The 27,211-nt window shown below is 46.3% G+C and overlaps 1 protein-coding gene across 2 annotated transcripts in view; it reads left to right on the forward strand.

Annotated features, from left to right (window-relative positions):
• Positions 1-27,211, forward strand: part of dstyk (dual serine/threonine and tyrosine protein kinase) — a 118,872-nt gene that overhangs the window by 41,143 nt on the left and 50,518 nt on the right. The window contains exons 2-3 of one of the 2 annotated variants that reach the window (XM_086011075.1): positions 1,463-1,537; positions 3,779-4,167. In XM_086011075.1, coding sequence (XP_085867201.1) covers positions 1,463-1,537; positions 3,779-4,167 — 464 coding nt within the window. The remainder of the gene's footprint in view (positions 1-1,462; positions 1,538-3,778; positions 4,168-27,211) is intronic. The other variant, XM_086011076.1, reaches the window with a different exon arrangement.

Consider the following 27,211-nt stretch of genomic DNA (forward strand, 5'->3'; position numbering starts at 1 on the left):
GAAGTGGCTGTGAAAAGAAACGCCCTCCTTAACCTGGGGTGTTAAATGATGACATCGTTCCAATGTGTGCACAGGTATGAATGAGTTCAGCTTGCTCACATTATGGTGTTCCAGTAAGCCACTGCCCTGATGAGCTCATCAGCACCCGCTGTTCATGCAAAAACAGTCAAACAAATCTGAACTGGATTTGGTTGCGAAAGAGAAGGATCTTGATTGATCAATCTTCAGTCTCGTGCTGTATTAGATGAACATATTGGGTTGTACGATCCCTGTGGTAGCTAATTTCCGCACAGCAAGCTCCCACAAACAGCAATGTATAATAACCAGCTAACCTGTATTAGTGATGTTGATTGAAGGATAAATATTGGCCAGGACACCAGGGAGGAACTCCCTTGCTCTTCTTCGAAATAGTGCCATGGGATCTTTTACATCCACCTGAGAGAGCAGACGCAGCCTTGGATTAGCATCTCATCCAAAAGACGGCACCTCCGACAGTGCAGCGCTCCCTCAGCACTGCACTGGAATGTCAGCCTAGATTTTTGTCCCTGGAGTGGGACTTGAACCCAACACCTTCTGACTGAGATGCAGATGCTTCCAACTGAGCCACGGCTGACACTGAAGGTGTGTGCAGAGGTTGGATGAGGACATCGCTTGTTTCGGCTCCGCTGCTCTCCGGGAATGAATGGCCTGCCGAATGCTCGCTGTCTGAACTTGCACAGAGAAAAAGAAGAATGGCCAATTGAGTGAGATACTAGAAGATTGCAGGCGTTTGTTGGACCAGACCCTGAGCAAGTCATACCTGTTTTGAGGCAAGAGTGCAGAAACTGTACTGCTCTGGATTGAGTTGAAAGATCTTGCAGTCTCCTCCTCCCACCTTGTTTTGACAGAGAAAATCAGGTTGCACCCTACATGTTTGAACTGATTCCACATTGTTGTGTTGATGTGCGATTTTGCAATTTGTTGCACTGAAGATTTTAAAAACCAGCACCTACTCTAGCAAGCTGCATGATACCCCACTCCTGAATATAGTGATGTGTCTGTCAAATAAAATATTGGACCGTGTTTATTTCAGAACATAAAAGGCTTTTGAAAAAAATATTGGTTGTATGCATCTGAATTAAGATCCATAAACTTTGTGGAGATAATCTGCTAGCACTGCATTGTTCAAATTCATTTGGTCTCTTAATTAGTCACTATTTATATACTTTGCCACATGGACCACCCTGAACTGTAGTTAAGCAAAGACAAGTAAGATCATTTCATAGATAATGAAGCAATGCTTGTTTCTGGGCACGGGTTAAAATGTGGATTTGTAGACACCACCTCACTTGTAACTGTGCCTACCATCTTACCCAATCGCTAGAATGGGAGTCCATGGAGATTTCTGTGGATACTGCCAGCAACATTCCTTGCCTGTGGAATATTTTCAATGATCTGTGCAATTCCCTCTCCTGTTTTCCAGCCCCAAGTCAAGCCTCGGTGGTGGCAGAGTCTGAATCAGAGTCTGGATTGGTATTCGAACTAGTGTTGCATCCAGGTTTGTAGTATGTGGCTCATTTAAAATTGTTCTGAGATCCTTTGCACAGTCAATGTTCTACAGACATGGCTAGCGCAGGAGGCTATTGGGCTCTGTAAGACAGTCTGATTCAATCCCATGATGTGCCATAAAACTGTCCTTTAGATCTCCTGCACCAAATACTTGTATGCTTCAATAAAAACGGAAAATGCTGGCAACACTCAGCAGGTCAGGCAGCATCTGTGGAGACGGAAACCAAGCTAACGTTTCAGGTAGATGACCCTGTGTCAGAACTAGAAAAAGTTACAGCTATAACAGATTTTAAGTCTTCTGTGATGTGCTCTTTCATTTGATGATTTCTAAAGTTGATGTGCTATGAACTATACGCAATATTTTTGAGGTTGAAAGCTCTTGCTAAGCTGACTCATTGGAACATTTTGAAGTAACTTCTGCATTCATTAAAAATCAGAACTTTCCATGATCGTGTGCATGGCATGATTTGGATGTTAGTTTTCAATAGATCTGTTATCATTAAAGGTAATTCAGGAAAGACTTGCATTTATTGAACACCTTATCGCACCTCGCGACATCCCAGGAGGCGTCAGTCACATTCAATTATTTACTTTGAGGTATGGTAGACTTGACTATTCCAACGCACTCCTGGCTGGCCTCCCACATTATACCTACATAAACTGGAGGTCATCCAAAACTCGGCTCCCCGTGTCCTAACTTGCAATTAGGAAAAAGGAGTCCCGTTCACCATCACCCCTGTGTTCGCTGACCGACAGTGGCTCCCGGTTAAGCAACGCCTTGATTTCAAAATCCTCATCCTTGTTTTCAAATCCCTCCATGGCCTCGCCCCTCCCTATCTCTCTGTAATCTCCTTCAGTCCCCCCCCCCCCCCGAGATATCTGCGCTCCTCTAATTCTGCCCTCTTGAGCATCCCTGATTATAATCGCTCCACCATTGGTGGCCGTGCCTTCAGCTGCCTGGGCCCTAAGCTCTGGAATTCCCTCCCTAAACCTCTCCGCCTCTCTTTCCTCCTTTAAGATGCTCCTTAAAACCTACCTCTTTGATCAAGCTTTTGGTCACCTGCCCTAATTTCTTATGTGGCACGGTGTCAATTTTTTGTCTTCCAATATTCCTGTGAAGCGCCTTGGGGCATTCTACTACGTTAAAGGCGCTATAGAAATAGTTGTTGTTGTAATTGTTACCAGAGGAATGCAGCTTACAACGAGGTCCCGAAAAGCAACTAAGTTAGCCTATTTGTTGCTGGTGTTTTGAGGGTCAATGTTGGTCAGGACACTGGGAGAACTCCCTACTTCGAAAAGAGTCGCGACAGCTTTAACCTCCACAGGACAGTTGAACGGTGCCTCGGTTTAACGTTTTATCCAAAGGATGGCACCTCCAGCAATGCGGCACTCGCTCATTACTGCGCTGAAATGTTAAGTCAGTGAGTGGGGCTTGAAGCCACAACCGAGAGACACAAGTGAGACTGCCACCAACTGAGCCAAGCTGATACTTAAAATAAGTGATGACGAAAAAGTAAATGAGGCGCAATGCGATGCGCTGTCCTGTTGCTAGATGCTTATCTCATTTGTTTTCATTTGCCATAAGCACTGGGTTGGTACAAGAGCGGTGTGTTGTGCAGCAGGACCAACCTAAAGATATTTATGTTCTCCTGTTAAAATTACTTTTGGTAAGTTTGATGGTTATGCTGGGGGTAGGGCGCTTTTTGTTGCTGTGTGCCTGTCGTGAGCCACAATATCTGCAGCCCCTTAATTGCTCTAGGAATTTACTCAGTATTTAGTTCATATCAATTAGCCTTAAAGTGACAGAACAGCTACACTTTTGCGAAATACTACACTTTAGCATTGTAGTTTCATGGTATAACATTCTTGCCCTTGCAGAAGAGCACATTGTCAGACATGTCATTAGAGAACCAGTGTTTTTTTTTTAATAACCTTCAGGGAAGGAAACCTGCTGTTCTTAGCTAGCCTGGGCTTGTATGTGACTCCAGTCCCACACCAGCGTGTTTGACTCCGAACTGCTCTCTGAAGTGGCCGAGCAAGCCACTCGGTTGTATCAAGGAGCACGGCCACCATCACCACCTTCTCGGGGCAACTTGGGATGGGCAGCAAATGCCAGTCTTGCCAGCGACGCCCACATCACGAGAATCTTTTTCAAGGTGTTGTGAACAGCGCCCTGGGAAATTCGCTGGCAACGTTTGTGTAATTTCTCTCTTTTTTGCTTCTCCTCTAGGTGCTTTGAGCTGCATATCATTTCCACGGCATGAAGAGGAGTACCTTCAGGCAACAGTTGGCTGCTTTCCATGCATTATGATCCTGGGTCAGAACTGCGGGGCCAAGTGTCATGTACTGAACAGTCTGTTGGGTGAAAGGCTCTTACCGGTTGTCAAGGGCGGCAACGAAAAGAAGTGCAAAAGGAGACGGCTGAAGTTCACCCATGGAAAGAGGACCAGTATTAGCCTGGCCTTGCCTGGACAATATGTGTTGGTCCATCATCTTGCTGCACACCAGGGCAAATGGGACACCATTCCTGAGGAGGACCTAGAAATCCAAGATAGCAGTGATGACCCCGCGCATCGTGCAGCTCATCTGGAAGTTACGCTGCACCATCCGTTGTTGCAGGTAACTGGATTACCGTTAATCTGGACACCGGGCTTTCCATTTGTCTCTTACCTTCTGATGAAATGTCGCCGGCTTGAAGCGTTAACTGTTTCTCTCTCCGCAGATGCTGCCTGACCTGAGTGTTTCCAGCATTTTTTTTTTTTTATATTCCAGCATCCGCAGTATTTTGCCTTTGTACCATTAATCTGAGTTTGGGAATAATTTCACCGTGGCTTCTCGAGTGCTGGGATGCTGCTCTATCTGTTCGGGTCATAATTGGCACTTTGCTGTGAAAGATGTGGTGGTTGTGTTCATGCCTCAAGTTCAGGGAGCCATGAGCAGGCGTACATCTCTTCACTCAGCCACATCTGACCTGAATCAATACAGGATAGAAGATCCATTCTGTTCCTGCATGCGATCCAGTTAATTAATCCAGAATCTGCCATGCTGCTGACTAGTCCCAAGTTTTAAAAATGACTGACGACTTCAAGTTAGAGAATGAAAGGAATGTCGGTCAATGGAGCTTGTCCCTCTCCGAGTCCAAGTTGGCTTAATAACTCTCCAATGACTTTCCAGTCCAAAATATTCATTTCACCCTGTAGGTAATTGGATGGGTGGGGAGGAGGCTGGTGGTGGAGTTGAACAGACTGCTTTCTCTTGGGTAGATGAATCCAAAAGTAGTTGGGGGAGACACCAGGGAAGAGAATATTTTACATTGAAAGACTTTTTGGCCCTTCTTTCCCAGGATAAAATCTTTGCATATACTGCTTTATCTTTTCAGTTGAAAGAAACCAACAAAAGCATGCATGTTTGTGTTTTCAAAGAACAAAGTGCAGAGGTAAAGCAAGCACCATGGCATGGTTCCCACTCCAAGAACACAGGATTAACTCTCTTAACCTAGTAATCCAGAGGCCTGGTCTAATGACCCAGAGACCGGAGCTGAAATCCCACCACGGCAGCTGGGGAGTTCAAATTCAGTTAATTTAAATAAATCTGGAATAAAAAGCTAGTATCGGTAATGGTGACCATGAAACTGTACTGGATTGTCGTAAAAACCCATCTGATTCACTAGTGTCCTTTTAGGGAAGAAAATCTGCCGTCCTTACCCGGTCTGGCCTACATGTGACTCCAGGCCTACAGCAATGTGGTTGACTCTTAACTGCCCTCTGAAATGGCGGCTCACCACCACCTTCTCAAGGGCAATTAGGGATGGACAATAAATGGTGGTCTTGCCAGCGACGCCCACATCCCGTGAACGAATAAACAAAAACCTGGCTTTAACTAGACAAAATAAGAAAACATAAATGAGATGTATGCTTTTAAATTATAGAAATGCACAAAAGAAAACGGTAGGTTAATAACAACAGACAATGCTGGAAACACTCAGCAGGTCAGGCAGCATCTGTGGAGAGAGAAACAGAGTTAATATTTCAGGTGTTCATCAGAACTGAAAGGTAGGTTAATGTTGGGGTGGGGAAGTTCAGCAGCCCTGTTAACATCTGAAAGTGGAAAAAAATAGGTTAACTAACTTGCTATGTATAGTCTATTTCAAATGATCTGACACTCAATTTGTTTTAGAATTGAATTATCTCTGAGTTACCACTGTTATTTATGTTGCTCTTCATTCAAATGACTGGGTAAATTCAAATTTCTTGGTGCAGACTTGATGTTGGAATTATCAGGAGCAGGCTGTATTGCCAACATTTTCTGTCTTAATTTTCAGTTCTTTTTTATCTCTAATCCAATGAAATATTATTCCATGGCTGTGATTGTGCCCTCTGCTCCAACTCAGTCAAGGTTTTATTCTGAGACTGTCCCAGGTCCTTGCTGCATTGCCTTCACCGTGTAATGTATTGAAAGTATTGAGTGACTGCCTTGGATTGGGCTGGAAGTCTAATGTAATGAAGGGACTCGGGTGATACTGACTGAAGCATGAGAACAAGCTGCAGCTTTTAACTTGCTCATACTCAATGGAAGATTCTTAAAGCTGTAGTCGTTCAAATTTTTTTGTTAGGGTCTTTACCTTTGAATGATAATCTCCAGGTATCCTGCTCCTTGACGATGTTACTGAATGATTGTTGAGAAATTTCATGTGGGATTGGCGTAAGGAGAAGATAATCAGTAGGTAGTCCTTGGGTGGTGGTGTTTAGTCCTTGTTTTAATGGGGCCCAGAGTTAGAAACAGTCCTGGAAATTTTTGGACTCAAATTCAAACTCATGGTACCAGAGATTAATGCCCCTCTTGTGTTCTCTCCCCTGGCTCCTAAGCAATCAATTGTGTTCAATATAGAACTGTGGATATTCACTTCAAAAAGTCTAGATATGAGCTGTGGTGCAATTTCACACAATAGTTTAGCTCCTGAATTTCTTTTTAAGGACTCCCGGGAATTAGGGTGACGATGACATTTGCTACGTGTCTGTTTTATATTGGGAGTGGTACAGTGACTTTGCGATCCCTCAGAATGCATTGTGAAATTTATTATTGCAGTCGTAGACAGCACCCAAATGAACCCTCTTGATTTATCATTCAAAGGTGCAGTGTGCTTGGTCAGTGTGTGACCAATTTGCATTGGTATTGATCTGTTTGCACAATGCTGCAAGGATGCGGTAAATATTGTATTAAACAAAAACGGGAAATGTTGGATGCACTCGGCAGGTCAGGCAGCACCTACAGAGAGACAACAAACCAGTTGACGCTGCAGAATTGCACTGTTTGTCAGAAAAGTTCTGGTGAAGTGTGCAAGCCTGAAACACAAAGTTGTTTGTGTTCCCCACAGGTGCTGCTTGACTCAACTGTTGCAGCATTTTCCGTCTTTCAGATTTCCAACAACTGCAGTAAAGGAAACTCTTCTTTTATCCAGCACCGACGGGACCAGCGTGGTGCCAGTTGATCAAGAAGTCCGGATTACAGAGAGGTATACTTACCAAGGTACGAGAGCCCCGTACACAGCCACAGATCAAGGCGTCCCTGTTGCATGGCAAGAAGTGCAGGAACCCCGGTTACACGCCACAGATCCAGGAACCCCGGTTACACGGCCACTACAGGAAACTTTGGTTTAACTGGAGGTTGTCTGTCCGGCAACCTCGCTCTACCGGCAGAATTCCCCCCCCCCCCCCCCCCCCCCCCCCGGAAAACAGCGCCTCAGTAGGTTCCGAGTCTCCAACGGTTGCCGAGTTCGTCAGTGGGGGTAGTTCTACAAACTGCCACTACTTGGCCTCTTGGCGCCAGCGGAACTCTGATCACCTCAGAAACCCTGCATCAGGAGTCTCGCCCTCCCACGCTGCCGGTAGCTTCTTCTGATCCGCCATGTTTTGGGGTTCCAGTCCAGTACTGTGTGTCTCCCACGCTGCCGGTAGCCTCCTCTGATCCGCCATGTTTTGGGGTTCCAGTCCAGTACTGTGTGTGTCTCCCACGCTGCCGGTAGCTCATTGGACTGCATTATGGAAATCCCAAAAGTTGATCCAACCAAAAGGAAGAGCGTGGTGTTAACTTTAAAACAGAAAATTGATATATGCAAACGACTAGAAATGGGAGCGAAGCGTATGCACATTATGAAAGAATTCAAAATCGGTTCGTCAACAATGTACGACATCAAAGCGCAGAAGGATAAGCTGCTCAAGTTTTATGCAAGCTCGGAGACATCCAAGAGTGTAGAGAAACGGCGCACGCTTCGTAAGCCTAAGCTTGAAGAGCTGGATACCGTGCTTTGAGTGGTTTGCTCTGAAGCGTTCAGAGGGTGTTCCGATTTCCGGACCCATGCAAATCGAAAAAGCAAAGGATTTTTACACAAAGATGGAGCTCACTGACAAGTGTACTTTCTCTGATGGATGGCTATCGTGCTTCAAGGTACGGCATGGGATACGACGACTCTATGTTTGCGGGGAGAAGAAATCCGCTGATCACAACGCCGCAGAAGAATACTGTGATTATTTCTATCGGATTGTGCAGCAACATGATTTGTCGCCAGCACAGCTATACAGTGCCGATGAAACTGGCTTATTTTGGAGGTTTTTGCCAGAATCAACACTTACTGGGGCTAGTGAGGCTAATGCTTCAGGTTACAAGAAAAATAAAGATCGTGTAACCGTGCTAACATGTGCGGACGCTGCTGGATCACACCGGGTTAAACTTCTCGTCATTAGGAAGTATAAAAATCCCCGTGCATTTAAAAATGTGAGGCACTTAACTGTTGAGTACAAAGCTCAAGCAAATGCTTGGATGGATAAGGAAATCTTTTCAAATTGGTTCCATCATACTTTTGCTCCATCTGTGAGGGAACATTTCCATAGAATAAGGAAACCTGAAGATAGCAAATGCATTTTATTGCTGGATAATTGTAGAGCCCGTCCGCATGAATCCGAGTTGGTTTCTGGAAATATTTGCACCATTTATTTGCCACCAAATGTAACTTCTCTCATACAACCCATGGACCAGGGCGTTATCCAAAATGTCAAGTGTCATTACAAGAAAGACTTCCTACGTAGACTGATAAGCCAAGATGACAATACAGGTATTCAGGCATTTCAGAAGGAATACAATCTTAAAGATGCCATCTTTAATGTTGCATGTTCCTGGAAATTGGTGAAAGGTCACACTTTTGAGACAAGCCTGGTGCAAATTGTGGCCTTCTGTAATGTTTGCTGAAGGTTCTTCTTCAGAGGAGGAAATTCGTGGGTTCAGTCTTTGTCCACGGAAGACTGCAGTAATGGAAATGGCTGACCTGGTGAAAGATGTAGGCCCAGCAAACCCTCTACATCACCTCAGTGAAAGTGATATTGAACAGTGGGTTGATGCAGATAGAGAAGTTGCTGTTGTGCATTTGCTAAGTGATGATGAAATAATGGAGACTGTTTTAGATCCAAAGAAAGAAAAGGAAAGTGTGATGGAAAATGAAGACTTATGAGATTTCTGAAGTGAACAAGATTTCTTGGGCGAACGCTGCAGCAGATCTTGCTTCATCCATGAAATTTGCTGAAAGCCGTTCTTGCTATTCTGCCCAAGAAGTTATGCAGCTCCATATTCTGCAGTCTACCTTTCTACAAAGAAGGCAAGAGTCCACTAAGCAAGCAGACATCCGGGACATGTTTAAGAAAGCTTCCAAAGGAGTTCGAGCAGTGGAAGTGCCTGAACAATCTGTTGAAGTGCATGATCCTGATGACCCAGCTGGCTTGGAATAAGTGTACAGTCAACCACTGTACAGTACTTTATACTGTACTGTACAGTCGTTTTAAATTTTGGTGCACTGCGCAGTCGTTTATAAGTTTTGTTTTACTGTTAAGTAATTAAAGAGTTATGGATTACCATCAACTGGCAGTACTGTACTTAATCAAGCATCTTCCACCATCCATTTAACAACATTCTGTAGGTGAGTACCCAATTACTGTGTACTGCACATTTCTTTATTTTTAAATTTTTCTTCGTTAAAAACAGCCTGGGTAGATAGCCCACTCACCACTCCGGAACTTTTGATAGATCGGTATCACGTCGGTGCCGGATATCAGAACTTTTCCTGTAATATGAAGTAAAGCTTACCTGAACCTACTCTTGAATTTTGCCGGTTAAGAGAGATTTCCGGTTATTTTAGGTGCTGGTAAAAAGAGAGTTTCCTGTATTTAGCTTTTTGTTCAAGTACTTCCTGTGATTTATTTTTGCTCTAGTTTCCTGAACTAGTGCAGTGTGAAAGAATGTACGAAACCTATTATTGTGTGCTAAGTACATTTTTGTTGCCTGATTTGGGTTTGTTTAAGAAACCCTGTAGATTTGCATGCGATTGCATGCCCTCGTCCTTGTGTGTTAGCAGGACTTGAGTGTGTAATGCGGACTGACATTCTATTGCCACAAGTAACCACGAGATGAAGGGCGAGGTGAATCTGTTGTTGTTGGCATTGGTTGAGGGAAGATTGGTGGTCAGGATGCTGGGTGAGCTGCCTGTTCCTCGAAGTAGTGCCAATGAACTTTACATCAACCTGGACAGGCAGGGCCTTGGTTTAATGTTTCGTGCGAGGAACAGCATCTCTCTAGTGGGACAGTGCTCTGAGTGTTGGCCTAGATTACATGCTCCTTTCAAAGCTGAAAAGCACAAGTTTCTTCAGTCTGTCCTCTTAACAGTCCTATGATAGTGATCAGTCTCTTGCCTTTATACTGAACCAACCCCCACCCCCAGGCTTGAACTTTCACGTGTCTGTGATTCGGTGCGACATGACTGTGTACAGTTTTGGTCTCCTTACCTAAGGAAGGATATACTTGCCTTCGAGGGAGTGCAACGCGGGTTTAGTAGACTGATTTCTGGGATGAGAGGAATGTCCTATGAAGAGAGATTGAGTAGACTAGGCCTATATTCCCTTGAGTTTTGAAGAATGAGAAGTGATTTGATTGAAACATCAAATTCTTAAGGGGCTTGACAGGGAGGATGTTTCCCCTAGCTGGGAGGTCTAGAACTAGGTTTCATAGTCTCAGAATAAGGGGTCGGCCATTTAGGACTGAGGTGAGGAGAAATTTCTTCACTCAGAGGGTGGTGAATCTTTGGAATTCTCTACCCCAAAGGGCTGTGGAGGCTCAGTCGTCGAGTATATTCAAGACAGAGATCGATAGATTTTTGGATATTAAGGGAATCAAGGAGTATAGGCATAGTGCAGGAGAGCGGAGTTGCGGTCGATCAGCCATGATCTTATTGAATGGCAGAGCAGGCTCGAATGGCCTACTCCTGCTCCTGTTTCTTGTGTTTTTATGACCAGAGCATTATAACAACTTGATTTTCTTGTGGCGCTTTTAGTGTAGGAAATGACCCAAGGCATTACACAGAGCAGAAACGGGCAGTGGTAGCAGAATTAGGAAAGGTGACTGAAAGCATTATCAAAGCGAGAGCGGTTTTGAGGAGGCTTTTAAAGGCAAGGACAGAAGTAATGAGCTGGAGGGGTTTTGAGGATGTTCCAGAGGTGGAGGGGCAGGGTGATAAAGCTGGAAGCTCAACCTTCCAGAGGAAGGGATGTACAGGAGGCCAGGCGCCAAGGATAGGGTGCAGTATGCTGCACATATCTGTAGTGCTACTTCGATTATCTGCAAGTTTGATTTGTCCAAAAAAGAAACTGGATTGGTTCTTGGGAAGGAAACTTATTTAGTCATGTGTATAAAAATAGCTACAAAAGTCTATTTCTGCACATGTTTGTACCATGTTTATGTTTTAGATGGTGTCCTTGTTACAGTCTAATCTGAAACCCCCACTAAAATATGGATGACATCCATTAGCTTTAATAGAGCAACTATGCAGAGCATTTATTTTTAGATGCCATTTTAGGGCTATGAAATTTGGCATTTTTTTTTTTCCATTGACTCCAGCTTGTTTTCAATTTTCCTAATACTGTATATAGTGGCTCATTTGAAAGTAATTTCATACTTTAAGTATTCTTTTCCAAATAATGAGGGGAACCTTTTCTCCAATGTAACTAGTGGAGTAGACAAAGGGGAACCGATAGATGTGGTGTATCTGGATTTTCAGAAGGCCTTTGATAAGGTCCCACACAAGCGGTTGGTGAACAAAATTAGGGCACATGGAATTGGGGGTAATACAATAGCATGGAATGAGAATTGGTTAACAGACAGAAAACAAAGAGTAGGGATAAACGGGTCTTTTTCAGGATGGTAGGGCTGTGACTTGTGGGATACTGCAAGAATCGATGCTTGGGGCCCCAGCTATTCACAATCTATATCAATGATTTGGATGAAGGGACTAAATGTAACATTTCCAAATTTTTTGTTGATAAAAAGCTAGGTGGCAGTGTCAGTTGTGAAGAGGCTTCAAGAGGATCTCAACAGGCTCAGTGAGTGGGCGAGAACATGGCAGATTGAATATAATGTGGATAAATGTGAAGTTATCCATTTTGGTAGAAAAAACAGAAAGGCAGATTATTTCCTAAATGGTGAAAGATTGGGGAATGCAGATGCTCAAAGGGACCTGTGTGTCCTTGTACATGAGTCACTGAAAGTGAATGTGCAGGTGCAGCAAGCCATTACTCCAATTATATAGAGCCTTGGTGAGACCACCCCTGGAGTACTGTGTACAATTTTGGTCTCCTTACCTAAGGAAGGAGATACTTGCCATAGAAGGAGTGCAGCGAAGGTTCACGAGATTGATTCCTGGGATGGCGGGACTGTTGTATGAGAAGAGATTGAGTAAACTAGGCCTGCATTCTCTTGAATTCATAAGAATGAGAGGGGATCTCATTGAAGCATACAAAATTATTACAGGGCTTGATAGGGTGGATGCTGGGAGAATGTTTCCCTTGGCTGGGGAGTCCAGAACCAGGGGCCACAGCCTCAGGATAAAGGGTAGGCCATTCAGGCCTGAGATGAGAAGAAATGTTTTCAGAGGGTGGTGAATCTTTGGAATTCTCTACCCCAGAGGGCTGTGGAGGCTCAGTCATTGGGTATATTCAAAACAGAAGTCGATAGATTTCTGACTAGTAAGGGCATCAAGGGATATGGCGCTAGGGCCGGTGAATGGAGTTGAGGCAGAAGATCAGCCATGATCTCATTGAATGGCAGAGCAGGCTCGAGGGGCCGAATGGCCGACTCCTGCTCCTATTTCTTATGTTCTAATACCTCCTAGATCTAAGCTGACTAAACATTACACACTAAAAATGATTGTCGATCGACCCTTCAACACTTTGGGGCTGGCATGTGAGTGCTTTTAATGCATTGATCAGATTGTAAAGTTAACACTGGCATGAAATGCAAGGTTGCAGTTTATTTTTTTTATTATTTTCCTCTAGATCTGACTCTGCATTTCACCCTTCAAGTATTTATCCAATTCCCAATTTGAAAGTTACTATTGAATCTGCTTCCACCGCCCTTTCAGGCAGTGCATTTCAGATCATCAACTCGCTATGTTAAAAAGAAGAAAAAATCTCATCTCCGCCTCTGGTTCTTTTTGTTTTAAATTCAAACAATTAATCACTGCAGTATGGAGTGAATGAAATGGGTAAGATTTTTGGCAAAGGTTAATCGAGGTGGGGCAAAAACAAAGCAAGTTCCAGAACGTGGAAATGGTGGGAGGAGCTGAGGGACTGGAACGAGCTCGGGCCTTGTCAGAGTCCTGAATAGTGTCGGGAATGGAGCCATTTCAGAAATCGCGGCAGTGTGCTGTCCCTCACATGGACCACCATTCAATCACTGAGTCACCATAGACTTTGCTTCACTGCGTCGCAATCAAAAAGGTGCAATTACCCAATAGCTATAGGCCTACCTTGAAACAGTCTGATTGTGTGTAAAGGAATTGATTGAACTGAGCATCGAGGATTCACGTACTGTGCAAGCCCAGTGTACAAGTTCTCTATTCAGCCATTTCCCGATCGCAGCCCTGCCTCCGATCTATCTTTTCTTTCCAGTTTTGAAGAAGGGTTCGACCCGAAACGTCAACTCAAATTTCTGTCCACGGATGTTGCCTGACCACCTGAGTTTTTCCAGCATTTTCTGTTGTTATTTTGGATTTCCAACATCCGCAGTATTTTGCTATCGTGCAAGTTGATGTGTTTGTTCTCTGCCCACCTCTGCCCTACTTCCTTATTCTGCCTTTTCTGCTTCCATTAAGCGCTATTTAAAAGGCGGGTTGGTCCCTGTGAGCAGCCATGTGTCGATCTTGACACAGTTGTGCCAGTGCATGGGTGCTGTTTGCTAACATCTTTGTCACAGGTTGGGGCTTTTAAAACCAGAATGCAAGATAAAAAATGTTCTGTGTGGTGCCAGATTTTTCAAATTCTTTCATCTCCTCTTTTCCCCCCCCCCCCCCCCCCACTGATCACCCCACCATCCACAATTTTCTCTCTCCCTTTTGCTGTAAGCAGGCTGGAATACAGTTCCATAGGTATTGGCAAGCCTGTGATGATAACACCACACTGTCACTTGCGTGAGCACGGGTGGTGAGTGCCAACATACTGTTTGATTGGTAGGAGGAGGCCTTGCAGACACAGCTGTAATAAAAACAGAAAATGCTGGAAATCCATCAGGTCAGGCAGCATTTGTGGAGAGAGAAACAGAGTTAACGTTTCAGGTCAATGACCCTTCGTCAGAACTGAAAAAAAGCTAGAGATGGAACAGGTTTTTGAGCAGGGGCAGGGAAAGAGGGGAGGAAAGAACAAAAGGGAAGGTCTTTGATGGGATGGAAGGCAGGAGAGATTAAGAGACAAAAGGAACGATGGTGCAAGGCAAAAGGAGATGGTAATGGGACAAGTTAAACAAAAGATGGCTCTAGATAAAGTGTAAATGGCACTAGCAGAATGAAAGGCAGCTGCCATGTGAGAGAGGGAAAAAAAATAAATGGGGAATAAAAGATGGGGGCAGAGGTTCTGGTCTGAAATTGTTGAACTCAATGTTGAGTCCAGAAGCCTGTAAAGTGCCTAATCGGAAGATGAGGTGCTGTTCCTCGAGCTTACGTTGAGCTTGATTGGAACAATGCAAGAGGCTGAGGACAGAGAGATCAGAGCGGGAGTGGAGCGGAGCATTAAAGTGACAGGCGACCGGAAGCTCGGGGTCACCCTTACGGACTGAACGGAGGTGTTCCGCAAAGTGGTCACCCAATCTGCGTTTGGTCTCCTCCGCATCGTGAGCAGCGAATACAGTATACTAAATTGCATGAAGTACAAGTAAATCGCTGTTTCACCTGGAAAGGAGTGTTTGGGGCCCTGGACAATGGGAAGGGAGGAGGTAAAAGGGCATGTGTTGCATGTCCTGTGCTTGCACGGGAAGGGGTGTTAGGGGTGATAGAGGAGTGGACCAGGGTGTCGCGGAGGGAGCGGTCCCTTCGGAATGGTGAAAGGGGAGGTGAGGGAAAGACGTGTTTGGTGGTGGGATCATGCTGTTGATGGCGGAGGATGATCCGTTGAATGTGGAGGCTGGTGGGGTGAAAGGTGAGGACCAGGGGAACCCTGTCGTGATTCCAGGAGGGAAGGGGTGAGAGCAGATGTGCGGGAAATAGAACGGACACGGTCAAGCCGTGTCAACCACAGTAGAGGGGAATCCTCGGTTGAGGGAAAAGGAAGACATGTCCGCAGCACTAGTATGGAAGGTGGCATCGTCGGAGCAGATGCGGCGGAGACTGAGAAACTGGGGGAATGGAATAGAGTCCTTACAGGAAGCGGGATGGGAGAAAGTGTAGTCCAGGTAGCTGTGGGAGTCGGTGGGCTTGTAGTGAATGTTTGTCAATAACCTATCCCTGGAGATGGAGAAGTTGAGGAAGGGAAGGGAAGAGTCGGAGATGGACCATGTGAAGGTGAGGGAAGGGTGGAAATTGGAAGCAAAGTGAATGAAATTTTCTAGTTCAGGGCAAGAGCAGGAAACAGTGACCTTTCGTCAAAACTGGAAAAAGTTAGAGATGGAACCGGTTTTAAGCAAGTACTGTCCTTGCCTGACCACGAGCACTCTCGCTTCCCAGCAGGGTTTTCTGGATAGTGAACAGAAGCTGGAGAGATGCTGACAGATTATAGCATGGTTGAGGTCAGCTAACTGAACACAGACAGGAAATTGTAGCTCGTCTACTATCTAGGTGGTGTACTCAGGCCATTAGAGAGCTATTATCCCTAGAGCTATTACAGGGTGCATATGGTGGGCATAGGGGTGATCTCTTGGATATGTTGGTTAAGGGTTGAATCAGCATTTCTTATTAAAATAACACTTGACAATAGTGGAGAGGAACAGAGTTCACGTTTCAGGTCGATGACCTTTCGTCAAAACTGGAAAAAGTTAGAGATATAACAGGTTTTAAGCAAGTAGAGGAGGGGAGGAAAAAATAACCTTCTGTCAGACCTTCCCTTTTGTTCTTGCTTAAAACCTGTAAGGTTCTAACTTTTTCCAGTTCTGACAAAAGGTCATCGACCTGAAACGTTAACTCTGCTTCTCTCTCTGCGGATGCTGCCTGACCTGCTGAGCATTTCCAGCATTTTCTGTTTTTATTTCAGATTTCCAGCATCCGCAGTGTTTTGCTTTTGTATTTGACAATTAAGAAGAACATAACATAAGAATTAGGAGCAGGAGTCGGCCATTCGGCCCCGCTCCGCCATTCAATGAGATCATGGCTGATCTTCGACCTCAACTCCACTTTCCCGCACTATCCCCATATCCCTTGATTCCCTTAATATTCAACAATCTATCGATCTCTGTCTTGAATATACTTAACGACTGAGCCTCCACAGCCCTCTAGGGTAGAGAATTCCAAAGATTCACCACCCTCTGTGAAGAAATTTCTTCTCATCTCGGTCCTAAATGGCCGCCCCCTTATTCTGAGACTGTGACCTCTGGTTCTAGACTCCCCAGCCAGGGGAAACATCCTCTCAGCATCTACCCTGTCAAGTCCAATTGTGTTGTGATCTGAAGTTTGTAATTAGGTGCAAACCTGGTGGGTGGGTGGGACTTGTGGTGATACTTGGTTTCACATCCTCATCATTTATGAAAGGCACTGCTGTTACGATAAAGTGACTAAATCTTGGCATACACACTTGTGGGCATGCACTGAAGGAGGAAGAGTTCGGCCAGGCACTATACCGAGGGCTCTGCATCTGCAACACCAACTTGAATGCTTCAATTCCTTAATCGTTCTTGTGGTGCTGCTGTCCTGATGTGCAAGATTCCTCTTACAAAAAGCTGAGTCATTTGAAAATTGAAGTGTTGTCTGCTCCAGTTGTTTCCGTTCCTGACACTTGCACACATTGCAACACCGCTGGGGCTGCTCTGAACAGCAGCAGAATTCATAATATTGGAGCAGTTTGTGTTGAATCATTAAAGACGCGAGCCACCCCAGCCACAACCTCTTTGCCCTGCTCCCGTCCGGTAAGAGATACCGAAGCATACGGTCTCGTACCAGCAGGTTTCGAAACAGCTTCTACCCCCAGGCCATAAGACTCATGAACGAATAATTTATTATTATTTATTACTGTTTTATTTATTATGACTGTATTTGTATTAGTATTTTATCATTGTTATGCCATATTTATTCCAATGTTGGGAGGACTCGTAAAAACCAACATTTCATTGTGCAGTACACACGTCTGCTGCATATATGACAAATAAAAATTGAATTGAATTGTTGGAAGTTTCAAACCTCTGTGCAAAACTGAAGCAAGCCTGCAGTGTTGAGTTGGGCATGTTCATTTAAAAACAGCAGCCATGGTCTGAATCAAATAACTCTCCAAGGACTTTGTACCCTAATGATGTGCATATTATCTGAAATAACAAGAAAATGCTGGAAATACACGAGCGAGAGCGAGAGAACGAGAAGCAGAGGACCCAAGCAGTTATGTCAGTGTGCAGTCGGTACAGTGACTGCATTTTTAACCAAAAATGATCATAATGCTGCTTAAAAGTACCGGGAGCATACCTTCCAATCATTGCTGAAATACCAAGAGAATTGAATGAGTGGAGACAGTCGTGGGCTCGTGTAGCTCTTCCTCAGTCGTGCTTCTATGCAGCAGCTTCTGACGGTAACTCGGTGACTCCTGCTGACCGGTGCATGTGTGCCACTATCTGGCGAGGGCGAGACCGGGTTTGGCTGTGCAGCCCCCATGGTCAGATAGGCAGAAATCACCATTTTGGCTAACTTGAGGGATGGCCTTTTAGTGCAAGGTACCCCAGGTTTGCCGGTGCCAGCTTTTAGCCAGCACCTTCAGGAGAGGGAGGAGAAAAGGGGGTATGGTGACTATTTGGTAAGATTTAACTTCAGTTTCCCCCCCCCCCCCCCCCCCCCCCCCCCGGCCCTTCTCAAAAAGAAGCTCTTTCTATTTTTGGGTCAGTTTTTCGCCTGCGTACATCGGGTGTACGCTGACTGTTGGGGCAGCACTGCACTTTGTGGAGTTGTCTCAAGTTGCATTTGATGAAAATAGTTGTGTAGACTCTTGTTTCTGTTGAGGCTTGAGCATGTAACTTGTAGGAGACTGCAGCTGGTTTTTTGGTGCCTTCGTTTTGTGCTGCCCGTGTGCGCACGGGTACCTGTGCTACTATGTCTGAGAAAGATGTTTACTCCAAGGCTTGCTGCAGTAACATTAGGTTGGGAGAAGGCATATTGATTGATGGCATAGACTCCCAGCAGTGTGCTGCCAATTGCCATCTCTGTGATAAAGGACCTTCGGTCGAACAGCAGCTATTTTTGGAAACCTGCAAAATTCCTGAGCGAGCTTTTAATTAGTTTGAAAGACTCCGCTGGAAGGAACACACTCCAGTGCTGCTATTAAATGCCACTTCTGGCTCACTATTAACTCCAGCTCTTTTTAAAGGCTCTCTGCTTTGGAATTCCTTATCGGCATCAAGGCTCCATAGATCTTGGCAGCACGGTGGCATAGTGGTTAGCACTGTTGCCTCACAGCGCCAGGGACCCGGGTTCAAATCCGGCCTCGGGTGACTGTCTGTGTGGAGTTTGCACATTCTCCCCGTGTTTGCGTGGGTTTCCTCCGGGTGCTCCGGTTTCCTCCCACAGTCCAAAGATGTGCGGGTTAGGTTGATTGGCCATGATAAAAAAAAAAAAATTGACCCTTAGTGTTAGGGGGGATTAAACATGTGGGGTTACGGGGTTACAGGGATAGGGCTTGGGTGGGATGGCTGTCGGTGTAGGGACCGGGTGCTAGGGTTTGGATGATCAGCCATGATCTCGTTGAATGGCGGAGCAGGCTCGAAGGGCCGAATGGCCTACTCCTGCTCCTATCTTCTATGTTTCTATCTCCAAGTGTTTCAGTGCTACCCATGTGAGGGAATTATTTGTTTGTGGGGTTCTGTTTGCCGTTTTCCTTTGCCAAGATTTCACCGCCTGCAGAAGACCACACAGCAGTTCCGTAAGGGGAGGCAACGGAAAAATCTTTGCCTGGATCCACGCACCCCTTCCCAGTGTGATGCACTGTGCCTCCTTTTATTAAAAGAAAGGACCTGGGTCACGACCTCAGGACACCCCAAAAGTGCTGTATAGCCAATTAAATACATCATTGCTGTAATGTAGGAAATGTGGCAGCCAATTTGCGCACAGCAAGCTCCCACAAATGGCAGCGAGTTACATGATCAGATCATCTGTTTTCGGTGTTGGTTGAGGGATAAATATTGGCAGCAGCTTGGAGCAAATTTTATTTTTCATCAGGAAAGGGGCGATTCGGGGTCTGGTTCAACTGATCTGGCCAGCCCAGAAGTAGCGTTTTCTCACCCGCTTGGCTAGTTCACCCAGCAAGCAGCAACAGAAATGACGGGCAGGTCAGCAGAGTTGGCTGCTGAAATCTCTTCGAAGTAAGGGCCTCGTGTTTGCATTCTCCCTCTTTCCCCCTCCCCCCGACCTCCACACCAGTGTTCCCGCTAAGTTGCGTAGCTGTGTGGCCGCGCAGTCACCTGCGAGGTCCCGCGCAGGCAGCTCAGCGGCTTTTATGTTGTAGATACCGCGCACCCGCAGTAATTTGAATGGGCTGTGCATTGTGGGTGGGTGGGTGGGGTGAGGCAGGCCACGCAGGAGGCAGTGCGGCTTACGGGGATATTGCTCCACACCCCAGTAAAAGTGGTGTGCTGCCCAGCTCTACTTCACCACCACCACCTCTCTTAACCCTTCCACTGCCTCTGTATTGTCAGACTGCTGGTCCAATTTCCAGTCTTGAATAAGCCGAACCGTTCTCCAATTAAACATTGGGGAGACTTAAGCAATTGTCTTCAGCCCCTCCGTTCTCGAGTCACTGATTTCATCATAGATTCCTGGCCATTGCCTCAGACTGAACCAGACGGTTCATAACCTTAGTATCCTCTTTGACCCTGAGCTCAGCTTCTGACCCCATATCCTTGCGATCACAAACACTGCCTACTTCCACAGCTGTAGTATCATCCATCTGCTGCCGAAGCCCTCACATTCATGCTTTTGTTACCTCCAGACTCCGCTGTTCCAATGCTCCCCTGACCAGCCTCCTGCCCTCCATAAACTGGAGCTCATCAATAATTCCTGCTGTCCGTATCCTAACTCGCGCCAAGTCCCATTTACCCATCAGTTGTCTAGGCCCTAAGCTCTGTTCCCTCCCTGAATCTCTCTGCCTCTCCCACTCTTTCTTCCTTTAAAAACGTTCTTAAGACCTCCCTCTTGCCAAGCTTTTGGTCACCTGTCCTGATCTCTCCTCATTTAGCTTCGCATCAGTTTCTGTCTGAATGTGCTCTTGCGAAGCACCTTGGGACATCTATATAAATTCAAGCTGCTGTTGAGTTCCTGTTCTGTAAGGGATTTGTCAGGCCAATTGTGTCTCTTTATCTCCAGCTTCAGCGTTCAGTACTTGGATTTCAGAATCTCAAAATCACACTGTTTGGCAAGTTATTTTAAATTCAGCAATACCTTCTAAAGACAGTTGACTTTGTCTGTGTTCACTGATGGGTGTGTGGGGAAATAACAAATTTAGGTGGTCTAGTTTGGTCGTAGAAATTATGTTTTTTGGCCTGTGCATGTTACTGATCAACTGAAGTGCTCCTGGCAAAGAACTGCAAGAACGTGACCATTCAGTTCCTTTGCGCTAATATACATAGTTTAAATGTCATGATTGCTGGAGCATCCCTGTGTTAATGATGTGTTCAGCAGCTCCTTGCTGACTCAGTAATTCTTTTCCAAGGGCTTGATGGAAGCAATACAAGAAAATGCAGAGATGAGTTAAAAGGGTAATCGGAGACACAGACAGACAGGAAATGCAAAGCAGCAGAGGCGAAGCATAATAGTAAAAAAAAAATGCATCCACATTCTTTCAGTGCTTCAACAGTAAAGGCAGTCAGAGAAGAGGTGAAAATCACAAATGATGCAAACAGCAGCAAATCTGAGGGAAAGCACAAAACAATATTCTGAATTGAGAGAGTTAGGACACGGGCAGCCGAGTTTTGGATCACCTCAAGTTTACATAGGGTAGAATGCGGGAGGCCAGCCAGGAGTGCGTTGGAATAGTCAAGTCTAGAGGTAACAAAGGCATGGATGAGGGTTTCGGCAGCGGATGGGTGGGGGCGGAGGCGGGCGACATTACGGAGGTGGAAATAGGCGGTCTTAGTTATGCCGCGGATATGTGGTCGGAAGCTCATTTCGGGGTCAAATTTGACACCAAGGTTGCGAACAGTGTGGTTCAGCCTCAGACAGATGTTAGGGAGAGGGATGGAGTCAGTGGCCAGGGAACGGAGTTTGTGGCGGGGACCGAAAACAATGGCTTCGGTTTTCCTAATATTTAATTGGAGAAAATTTCTGATCGTCCAGAACTGGATGTCGGACAAGCCGTCTGACAATTTGGAGACCGTGGAGGGGTCGAGAGAAGTGGTAGTGAGGTAGAGCTGGGTGTCGTCAGCGTACATGTGGAAACTGATGCTGTGCTTTTGGATGATGTCGCCAAGGGGCAGCATGTAGATGAGAAATAGGAGGGGGCCAAGGATAGATCCTTGGGGGACATCAGAGGTAACGATGCGGGAGCAGAAAGAGAAGCCGTTGCAGGTGATTCTCTGGCTACGATTAGATAGATAATGGAACCGGGCGAGTGCAGTCCCACCCAGCTGGACGACGGTGGAGAGGCGTTGGAGGAGGATGGAGTGGTCAACCGTGTCAAAGGCTGCAGACAAGTCGAGAAGGACGAGGAGGGATAGTTTACCTTTGTCACAGTCTCAAAGGATGTCGTTTGTGACTTTGAGCGCCATTTCGGTACTGTGGCAGGGGCGGAAACCTGATTGGAGGATTCAAACGTGGAATTGCGGGAAAGATGGGTACGGATTTGGGAGGTGACAACACTTTAAAGGACTTTGGTGAGGAAAGGGAGGTTGGAGATGGGGCGGTAGTTTGCAAGGACGGAGGGGTCAAGGGTTGGTTTTTTGACGAGCGAGGTGATGACGGCAGATTTGAGGGAGGGGAACAGTACCTGAGGGGAGCCAGAAAACGAAGTTGGGTGGTCAGCAGTTTGGTGGGGATAGGGTCGAGGGAGCAGGAAGTGGGTCTCATGGACAAGATGAACACAGAGCGGTCATGAGGGAAGATCAGAGAGAAACTGGAGAAAGATGTGAGTTCAGGGCTAGGGCAGGGGTCACCTTAGAGGAAGTTTGGCCCAATGGGCTAGGGGCAGGAAGGAAGTGGCAGAGGCAGCTGAACGGATGGTCTCAATCTTAGAGACAAAGAAGTCCATGAGCTCCTCACACTTGCTGTCGGAGGTGAGGGTGGAGGAGACAGGGGAGAGGGGTTTAAGAAGACGGTTAGCAGTAGAGAATAGGAGCCGGGGATTATCTTTGCATTCCATAATGATTCTGGAATAGTGAGCAATTTTGGCAGACGAGAGCAGGACCCGATAATGCTTTATGTGGTCCAGCCAGATCTGGCGGTGAATGGCTAAACCAGTTGTCCACCATATCCGTTCAAGTCTGCGTCCCTTGGACTTAAGGGAGCGGAGATGAGGGCCGTACCAGGGGGAGTGGCCAGGGTGAGAGAGAGTAATTGTTTTAATAGGGACGAGGGCTTCAAAGGTGGTGGTGAGGGTGTGGTTGAGCAGATAGTTAGCTGCAGAAATGTCACGGTGAATGGAGGGTCAAAGGCTGGACAGTTGGGAATTCATAAGTGTAGTTGTAAGAGAGTTGGGAGAGTTTTTTCCAGGGGCGGACCCAGAGGAAGTAGGGTGTTGGGGGCGGCGGTGGAAAGGGGGATGTGAGTGGAGAGCGATATGAGGAAGTGGTCAGAGATGGCCTTCTCTGCAATTGACACGATGGGAGTAGCGAGGCCACGAGAGATGGCAAGGTCGAGGGGGTGGCCGTGAATCTGGAGGGAGAGATTAAGGGAGGATAGAAGGCTAGTGAACTCAGAGGAGAGAGAGCATGATGAATTGAGATGGAGGTTGAAATCACCGAGGATGCGAAGTCGTTCGGTGCTGAGGGAGGAGAACAGTGAAGATATCTCGGTAATAAACAAGAATTTTAGTAGAGAACAAGAATTTTCAATGAGGTGAGAGGGGTGGAATAAGGTGAGATGCTCCAAGGAGAAAGTGCCAGAGGAGTAGGGGGACAGACCAAGGTGTGATTTGGTGATGAGAGCCACACCGCCACCACGGCGGTCTGAGCAGGACAATTGGTGGAAGGTATAGTAAGGCGGGGAGGCTTCATTTAAGAGTAAGTTGTCATCACCCCTCAACCAAGTTTCCGTCAGGGCCATGACGTCGATGCAATAATCCACAATAAGCTCTTGGATGGCAAGGGCCTTGTTTGCAAGTGAACAGACATTCTGGAGGGAGATATGGAGAGGGTTGGTGATGGTTGCCCCACTGCCAGCATCCACCGGGTCAGTGCTGGGGTGGGGGGGGGGTGGCGGGGGGGGAAGGAGATGAGTTGGATGGGGAGGAGATTGGCAAGTGGGTGCACTGAGCGGGAAGGTCGAGAGAGTAGGATGGGACAGTTGGGGTTGCTGCCCGTAAGGCGGCAACGACGAGTGCCTCGATGGGCCCTTCGTAGGATGCCAAGAGGGGCACAGAGGGAGGCTGTGGGCTTATGTAAGAGGGAGTCGAGCCTGGGACGGCGCCAGGAGAGTCGAAAGGTCGAAGAGTAATGAATGATTTCAAGTAATAAGGTCCCAGCAATTTCTTCATCACACAGAGTGATCAACACTTGGAAATGACTTCATGATAGAGCAGTGGGGATGAAAACCCTTGGGTGCATTTAAGAAATAATTGGGGAACTGAGGGCACTTCAGGGTGGATGAACCAATATGGGACTAATGGTCCTCCTTAACCTTAATTGCCTTATCTTATGAAGAAGTCGACTCCCTGCTGGACTGAGTCCAGAGGAACTGGTTGTCCCGTGATGCCTCCACCGCTCGGAGCATGTGACGCCTAGACTGAGTGTCGGGGAGGGGGAATTGCTGTAACGCAGCGGAGTCTGATCGTGTGCCCACGCCCGCTCTTTCCAGGAGTAGTGGCTGGGCAGCGATCAGGAGCAGGAGCCCTGGCTGATTTTCTCCCCCCCCCCCCCCTCTAAATGAGCAGTGCCAAGGACTGTTTCAGTGCTCCTACTGATGATACCCCAGCCCAGATCCACTAACTTTAGACCGTGGAGCAAAACTGCGACTGTCCTGGCCTGCCTGCATCAGCTGGTTCCTGCCTTAACTGACTAAACGAAGCACCACATTCCAGTTCATCATCTGCCTGGGTTACTCCTTCAGCTTTGAAGAATTTCATTTATTTATTTGTGGCTGCATGAGTTCCATTTCGGGCTTGTTGCGTGGTATCTTGGAGATACCAGTGACTGCCTCCATTGTGGGAGCAGATTAGACTGGAGTCATTCATTCCTCTCGGCCTCCAGCGGGCAAAGCCACAACCAATTGAGTCCGGCTTTAATAGGTTTTTTTTTTAATGAATTCTCATTTGATTAAATCTTGTTTTTGTCTTCATCCTTTTTGCAGCATGATTTAATTTCCAGCACTGAACATTCTAACAGAAATACGGTCAAGGCATTTTAAATGAGACATTTTTCTTCAACACTAATTGTTTTGGGAACTGAAGGATGTAATTTTACATTTTGTTGAAGACTTTAGATTGTAATTTGAGATGACCGCTGCTGAGGCCTTGAGACACTAATTTATTTCTGCCTGTTTTCGTGAAGCATTTTTTCCCCAGCTAGATTGGAGAAATTCTTCACTATAATCTTGTTGCATTTGTGCAGTTTTAAACATTGAAAAATAGCTTGAAACTGAAGTCCGTGTTGTCTAGGTATTGAGTGCCTCTTGCGATCTTGTTACACGCTATTGGGATCTGAGCTTCACTCCAGTATGGACTGGCAGAGAGTCTCTTCTGGCTATGATGGCACCATGCATATTCAGCTCGAGCAGTCTGAACTCTATTATCCAACGCAAACTCTCCCGAATTTAGTGTGGGCATTACCCCGCAAGTGTTACCTGCAGACTCCCCAAGGATTTCTTATTCTCACTGATTGATGTATAGGGGAGGGATTACAAAGTGAGGGCTTCAAATAGATTTAGACACACGATGTAGATCTGAGGTCAAGTGATGACGAGGGTGGATTGTGTGTGTTCTGCCAGATAAATGGCACTTTCTCGTATCATGCATTAGTTTATGTAAGGATGGCTGGTGTGGGAGCTGGGTTTTTTATCTGGTTTTTCGCCTCTCCCAGGAGATCACATGGGTTCGGGTGGGATGGAGAGTGATAGAAGTTTTGAGGTTAGGATCAGATCAGCCATGATCTTATTGAATGGTGGAGCAGGCTCGAGGGGCCGATTGGCCTACTCCTGCTCCTATTTCTTATGTTCTTATCACCGCATGACAGTGAGCATGTGTTTCTGGTGTTGGCTATAATGCACATGGTTGGGGTTGAGTAGAATGCGGCTCAATAGGCAAATGTCACATGAATCCTAGATAAAATCTTAACTTCAATTTTTCTTTCACTGTGGCACTCTGTCTCTGAGGCAGAGTGCTATAGTGTCGGAAAAGTACCAAGTGAAGCTGATGTCAGGTGTCGAACTGAAAAGTGAGGTTGTCTGCCTTGGCTCAGTGGGCAGCACTCTCCTCTGAGTCAGAAGGTTGTGGGTTCAAGTCTCGCTCCAGGCACTTATAATTTAGGCTGACACTCCAGTGGAGTGCTGCACTGTCGCAGGTGCCGTCTTTCGGATGAGACGTTAAACCGAGGATCAGTCTGCCCCCTCAGGTGGACATAAAAGAGCCTTTGACATTATTCGAGGAAGCGCAGGGGAGTTCTCCCCGGTGTCCTGGCCAATATTTATCCCTCAACCAACAATACTAAAGCAGATGATCTGGTCATTATCGCATTGCTGTTTGTGGGAGCTTGCTGTGCGCAAATTGGCTGCCGCGTTTCCTACATTACAACAGTGACTACACGTCAAAAATACTTCATTGGCTGTAAAGCGCTTTGGGAAGTCCTGAGGTCGTGAAAGGCGCTATGGGAATGCAAGTTCGCTCTTCCTTTATTGTTGGTCTTGTATTGATGCCATCACATTCCAGTTCCCGAAGTGTGGCGTTTATGGAGGCTGAAGCAAGCTGTGGTGTGGGAGGTTATGAAGTGAGGGGGAGAGCGGTAATGTGGATGATCTATTTTATGATGAACTGACTGAGGAATGGCAGATCCCTGCGTCTCTTTCCTTGCAGTGAACTGACTCCCTCCTAGCTAGCTCAGCAGAGGCTGAAGAGAACAAATGGGCTTTCAGGTCTGTCTAGCACTAGGCAGTGATTTTAAACAAACCAACCATTGGGGGAATAAGACCTTGCTTTTAAACCGGAAGTTACTGACCACTTGTTTGTGGTTGTTCACAACTTTTCACGTTCATAAACCTGCTTGTTCACACTGCATCATAGCGGTGGTTTAGCGAACGGGCCCATGAATCAGTGCTGCAAAAATAGTTTTTTGTGAAAAGGTGTAGAAAGCCTGAGGCATGAGGTCAGTGTGGCTCTCATAGTGTTGCCAACCCTCCAGGAATACCCTGGAGTCTCCAGGAATTGGAAGATTAAACTCCTTGACACTGCTGCGAGCAACCCGGGACAAAAAATCATAGCGGCGTTATAAAAATGATTTTTTTTCCCCCCCAATTTCTTCTAACACTTTAATTTCTTAGTTTATTTTTTAAAATATTGGAGATTGAGGAAAAGGCTGTTTGCCGTGGCGGGAGGTCATGTGTTGAAACCGCCAGGAATACGTCCAGCCAGAGTTGGCAACCCTGCCCTGAGGACTGTGGTAGTTTTGGCTCTTGTTTCATTTGTGTGGTGGTGGCAAGGAGCGGGCGGGGAGGGGAAGAGGGAAAGAAGAGTAGCAGATGGATTCGAATTTTGCTGTCGGAAGATGCAGGTCTCAAAGTGTCTGCCTTGCCTTTTGCCATAGAATTTCCCGTCGGAGATTGCCTGCCGTTCAGTTGCAGGGAGGGGTTTATTATTGAGTCTGGTGCTAAATTGTAGCTGTTGCTGCCCCCTTTCTGGTGGCCTCCCTTTAAGAAAGACTTGCATTTCTATAGCGCCTTTCACAACCTCGGGACATTCATAAACACTTTACAGCCAATGAAGTACTTTTTAGAAGTGTAGTCACTGTTGTAATGTGGGAAACGCAGCCGACAATCTGTGCACAG

Source organism: Somniosus microcephalus, chromosome 18 (genome assembly GCF_052327205.1).
Source record: "Somniosus microcephalus isolate GS21.2 chromosome 18, FLI_Smic_1.0, whole genome shotgun sequence".
NCBI classification, from domain to species: domain Eukaryota; kingdom Metazoa; phylum Chordata; class Chondrichthyes; order Squaliformes; family Somniosidae; genus Somniosus; species Somniosus microcephalus.